The sequence below is a fragment of the Pinus tabuliformis genome, chromosome X (genome assembly GCF_031772625.1).
Source record: "Pinus tabuliformis cultivar Carrire ecotype Pingquan chromosome X, CPIR1, whole genome shotgun sequence".
Classification (NCBI taxonomy): Eukaryota; Viridiplantae; Streptophyta; class Pinopsida; order Pinales; family Pinaceae; genus Pinus; species Pinus tabuliformis.
Genome location: NC_142308.1, coordinates 1,009,938,681 through 1,009,944,680, shown reverse-complemented (window position 1 = coordinate 1,009,944,680; position 6,000 = coordinate 1,009,938,681). Strand labels below are relative to the sequence as shown.

Genomic DNA, 6,000 nt, shown 5'->3' with positions numbered 1-6,000 from the left:
TGCACATATTCATCAGTTGTTGGAACTACAATTGTCTTCAGCAGATAATTTGGCAGGGCTTAAAAAAGCAACATAGCCAAAAAATGAATTTGAATACTTCTTGTGAACAACTCTTAGCTTATTTCCTCCAGAATTTAGGTGAAAATCAACCATGAAATATGAACATTACGTGGAACAATGCACATAAATGTTATTACCTCAATCTACAGAGTTAACAAAATGTGCGTATGCCTCCAGACGCTTAGTATGCGCGTTAGTATTAGATAAAGATTCAATTCAGGCAAGGTGTTAGTAGTTGAGTTCCAACATATAGTTGATCAAGACACAATGTTCTGGCCATAGCTGATCAACAATGTCTGCCTATAATTGATGAAGAAATCTAAAATGTCCAGGAGTAGGATTTCTTTAGAAGGGTAAAATCACTAAAAGCATGATGCTTTAAAAATTTTAAGGCTTACTTCAGGTCTCCTTCAAAGTAGCCTGTATGAAGGGTAAGTGTTTTGTTCCAACATGGATCCTTTCTCAAAGTGCATCGAGCAGTGTAGACAGCAGCATCAGCAAGCATTGATGGACTGTACTTCCTCATTAGGTACTGAAGCAAACATAGTTCAACCAAGAAGAATGCCAGATTTTCCATCTGAATAATAGATAGTACGACTTGTCAGTACAGTAGGGTATTATTAGGAATACAATGAAGAAAATTAATTTAAAACATGAATGCTAGATTTTATGAGACATTTTCGAAAGTAGATTTGATCAATGCCACACAGGCTACTTTCAACAATATAAAAGGTGGTGTCATTCAAAACTTTACCACTTTGTTGGAATCAGCTGGCTTTAGAAACCTGAGGAGGAATACATATGGAGTGGGAACTGTAAGCTTGAAGTTTAGTTTCTTTAATATCCTAGACTCCTGCGAAGTGTTATTATCAATTGATCAATCAATCTGAATGTTTGGAGACTATGTTGCTATCAATGACAAAGAATTATCAGTTAGAGCTAATTACCATGGCCACTATCTGTTCTGACGTGCATTCATTTTGGAAGATGTGGATGAAGTCATTGACCTGTAGCCAAGTGTAAACCAACTCTTATCAATATTGTGTTACCTATTATAATATATTTTTTGTGCTGATTCCAGAATAAAGCATAATCTTCTCTAGGAGTAGATATTGCTGGTGTATGTACTTTTATACAGCCAACAAAGTGTTCTTTTAATTAGATATATACACATCCGTTCTTACAGATGTCAGCAAGTAATCCTACCAGTGGAGGACAGACTTCTTCATATTTGCTAGCTATAAAAATTGCAGTGATAGCAAGTAATGGCAAATTCTTCCTTGCAATACTCTGAATAGAAAGGTATCTGTCAATGATGCTCACAGTGAGATACAACGTCTCTAGCATTAATTCCAATTCCAGATGCACTTGAAAATTTTAATATTTTAATGTCAGGCCTAAGAGATAGACCATATAAATCTCTTTTACATCTAAGTTTGATAGCAAATGGAAGTTGGAACTACCATACGAACAAAGTTGTACCTCCACCAACCAATCAATCATGGTTTCCCTCATCTTTGCGTTGATTTTAACCTGGTTTCTCATATAATCCGGAGGTACGCAACTCACGTCCTGGGAATACATGAATGCCAAATTTTAGTTAAGGAAAATAAAACTTTACCTTCACCCTAACAAGAAACTGTGATCGTTGACAGAGAAACATACCTTAATTGTCCTGTAGAATTTGTATATATCTTCAATGTATTCAACAACTACCAATTGGTTTTTAATGCTTCCATCATCAATGCTAGGAAGCACCTTATGGGAATCCCTAAATGCATCCTGAAATACATTCCTCAAGATTACTAATCATTTTCAGCAGAATTACATCATAAATAAACACAACACTAACTTGAGGCTATCAACACAAAGCTATCTTAAGGTTATAAAACTTTCTAGTAATTTGGAGTGGACATGGATACTCTTTGGTTTGTGTATATTTGTTGAACAAGAACAAGAAAAGTATAAGAGAGTGACACAGATCTCGCTTTGAGATGTTAGCATTGCAGCCTTTGGTTTGTGTATATTTGTTGAACAAGAACAAGAAAAGTATAAGAGAGTGACACAAACCTCACTTTGAGATATAAGCATTGCAATCAATGATGGTGCAGTGTGTTTCCTGGCTTTCAGTTGGCTAGGTCTTTCTAGTCCCCCTTCTTGTGCACTTGAGTCGATGTTATCACTAATACAAATGACAACATCATTTCTGGTGGTGAAACTGTCATAATTGGGTAAGTTGGCAAGGCATAGAAAAGCAACATAGCCATGACATGGATCTAAATACTTCTCATGAACATATCTCAGATCATTTCTTCCTGCACTTAAGTGGAAGTCAACCATGAAGTTTGCACATTCCCTAGAACAAGTAAATCAAATGTTATTCCTTAACAACATACAGGGTTAACTAAATGTGCACACACCCTAGACAGTTTGATGTGCACATTTGTCAATCTTTCCCATATGTAGAATTAGATACAATTTCAGACAGGTTGCCAATAAATTAGTGCTATAGCAGGTCCACTAGGTTTTGGATATTTAATCTACAGATTGTGTAATTCATGGAAATTCCTAAGATATTTAGGAGTAAGTATCCTTTGGAAGGTTAAACTCATTAAAAGCATGGTGACTTGAGAACTAGAAGACTTACTTGAGATCTTCTTTTGAGTAGCCTATGTGAAGAGCAAGTGTTTTACTCCAACATGGATCCTTCTTCAGAGTGCATTGAGTAGTGTAGACAACAGTAGTTGCAAGGGATTAATGGATTGTATTTGATCACTTTGTAATGAAGCAAACAAATCTCAACCAAGTAAAATGCTAGATTTTCTATCTGAACCATGCGATAAAACATTTTAATTTTTAATAATTAAGGAGAGGATTATTAGAAAATACAATGAAGAAAAGACATTTAAACCAAAATCTCAATTTTCCAGAAGCATTTTGAAAGTCAATTTGATCAGTACATCAGAATATTATTCTCACAATACAAAAGAAACAGTGGAGTTCATCACTTTACCACTCTATCAGGACTAGCTGCCTTGAGAAACCTGACAAGGAATACATATCGAGTGGGAACGGTAAGATTGAATTCCAATTGATTTAATATCGTATGCTCCTGCCAAGTATCATTATCAATGTATCACTCAAAATGATTCTTTAAAATCTATTGTAATTAAATGAAACAGAAAGATATCAGCTAGAGATAATTACCATGGCTACTATCATTTTGGATTTGTATTGGTATCCTGAGATGCAGATCAATTCATTGACCTGTAGCCAAATATGAATTGATTCTTCTTATGTCAATATTCAACAGCCAACCAGGTATTCTATCAATTAGATATATGCAAAAGGTTTCGTTACAGTCATGCTTATGGATGTCAGTAAGTCATCCTACCTGAGGAGTGCAGGTATCTTGAGATTTGCAAGCTATAAACATCGTAGCGATACCCACTAATTGTAATTCCCACTTCCTAGAAATATAAATAGAAAGGTATCTATCCATAATGTTTACAGTGAGATACAATGTTTCTAGAATTAGTTCACATTTGTGATGCACCTGCAAAATTTAATATTTCGAGGTAAAGCCTAAGAAATTGCCCACATAAAGTTCTTCTAGATCCAACATTGGCAGCAAATGAAGTTAGGATAGGAACTAATTTGTACATGTGTCAACCAATCAATCAGGGTTTCCCTCATTGTTTCATTGATTTCATCCTGCCTTTTCATACAATCTAGAGGTACATGGCTCATGTTCTGGACATACAGGACTGCCAATGATTACTAAATGAAAATTAAAAAGTTACCTTCACATTCACACAAATCTCCAATCATTGATAGAGAAACATACCTCAATCTTCTGATAGGACTTGTATGTGTCTCCAACATATTCCGCAACTGCCAATTGGTTTCCGACGTCTCCATCATCAATGCTAGGGAGAACCTCTTGAACATCCTGAGATACCCCCATCAAAATAATTAGTCATTTTTATCCAAATTAAATAATAGATAAATAGGAATCAATCTTACAGCTATAAAACCTCTTAGTAATTGGTTGTGGATGTGGGTACCTTTGGCTGATATATATTTGGATTTGAGCCAGTATATAAAACAAGAAAAGTATCAGAAAACTAATAAACTTAATCAATAAGACAGACCTCACTTTGAGCTATTAGCACTGCAGTCTGTGACTATGCTATGGGCTTCATTTCTTTGAGTTGGCTAGTTGTTTGTAATCCCCCATCTTGTGCACTTGAGTCTACGCTATCACCGATAGAAACTACATTACCCTTCTTTCTAGAAGTGTCATTCTCAGCCTTCCTTCTGACAATCCGCCTCTATTTCTTTCCCCAAACTGCCTTTGCCTCTGCTCTAGCTCCTGCCTTAACAACAATATCATCTGCTTGGAATTGCTAGAATCAAAATGGGAAAATTAAAGAGTGAGATTCCATGCTTGGGCTCACAGAAAATAGAGAAGAGAATGAGTCCCGTGAAATTAAAACAAAGAGCAACAAATTAAACATGCCCAGAAAAACAGAATACTAGGGAGGAAGATCAAAAATGTAGGTGGTTGAACATAGAGGTTTTGCCTGGTTTCTAGTTCAATTCCCTAGGAGATTGTCCTTTATAAATGGTAGACCTAGTTCTTTACAAAAAAACAATAATTCAGCTTGCTTAATTGTCTTTGATTAAACTTACTTGAGTGCTGGGATTGGCTCCCTTGTTGGCATTGACAAACAAGTTTACTCTAGACCTCCTGAAACAGTAGTCAATCCAATAGTCTAGGACTTGACATTAGAAGCAGAGGCCACCAAATAGAAAGAAACAAAAACCCAGCAGCAGATTGATTCAATTTATACATCTAAAGGATAATAAATAACATAAAACAACATACTCCATCACCACATCTTTGTTGATATTGGGTTTCAAGCTCCCACCACATTGCCAATGTCTCCTAACACCTTCCTATTATTGTTGCCTTGTTGTGCTTTTTGGTTGGGTGCAACCATTGCAAGGCCTGCCATTTTGCGCGCACATGATTTCATGGAAAAAAAACTAAAAAATTAGCTTAAAATGCAGTTTTTCTATGGGTCTTCAAAACATGGGCTTCAACCCTTCATATTCTCTGCATCTAGGCCCATGCATTTTCATCTTCTAATTTATTTTTTTCAGCGTAGTTCTCCATCCATTCTAACATAAAGTCAGAATTGTATGCAACATACAAATGTAATGCCTCCCACTCCTTCGCATCTACAATGAAATTTTTTTTCGTTCAATGAATTAATAATTATTTAAAGCCATGTAATATAAAACTTAAGATACAAATAACTCCTAACATTTTTTTATACCTTTTATCCTATTTGAAGTCCCTTCTCCCTCTAATTTTTCTCCTTCAAATGATTGAGATTGGTTATAATTCCATAATCACGGAGCTTCAAGATGCAACTGAGGTAAGTACTCAATCAAATGAACCATGGCCTGGAAACCATGTACCCCTCAACTATGGACCCCTCTGGTTGAGGCTTTTGCCTCACAAATTGTTTCAAGGCCTTCATATATCTCTCCACGAGCCACATCGTTCGAATATGAATAGGACCACACTATTCAATCTCTTCTACTAGGTGTACAAGGTAGTGCTCTTAAGAATTAAAGAAACTTGGAGGGAAGCACATTTGAATTTCACACATCAAAAGTGAAACATTCCTCTTCCAACACTTCAAGTCACCTTGATGTATCTCTTTAGATGAGACCCACCTACAAGTATTACAATAAAGACTTGTTATTTCTTGTAAACTAAAAGTAGAAACTCATATAAAGGAATAACCAATGTTGCACTTCAAATGATAAGAGTAATGGAAGAGTATGCATGATGGATTGAAAAATACCTTAGATATTTACATAATTTGTAAATAGTCAAAATTGACATTGCGGTCAAAAGTACTT

General features: G+C 35.6%; 1 protein-coding gene across 1 annotated transcript; it reads right to left on the bottom strand.

Moving 5' to 3' along the window:
* Nucleotides 1-454: 454 nt before the first annotated feature.
* Nucleotides 455-4,956, bottom strand: LOC149143175 (G2/mitotic-specific cyclin S13-7-like). Its single transcript, XM_089451715.1, has 9 exons — nt 4,952-4,956; nt 4,756-4,813; nt 3,908-4,012; nt 3,455-3,616; nt 3,268-3,327; nt 3,074-3,172; nt 1,726-1,842; nt 1,543-1,632; nt 455-637 (listed from the first exon to the last, which is right to left on the bottom strand). The coding sequence occupies exons 1-9, from the start codon at nt 4,954-4,956 to the stop codon at nt 455-457; spliced, it is 879 nt and encodes a 292-aa protein (XP_089307841.1).
* Between the last annotated feature and the right edge of the window lie 1,044 nt (nt 4,957-6,000).

What these genes read in the sequence shown, in the direction of transcription:
- LOC149143175 (XM_089451715.1), bottom strand. An exon ending in GAGCCAATCCCAGCACTCAA is followed by an intron (nt 4,013 to 4,755) that starts GTAAGTTTAATC and finishes GGGGTATCTCAG; the next exon opens with GATGTTCAAGAGGTTCTCCC. An exon ending in TGATTGATTGGTTGGTGGAG is followed by an intron (nt 638 to 1,542) that starts GTACAACTTTGT and finishes TCTATTATTCAG; the next exon opens with ATGGAAAATCTGGCATTCTT.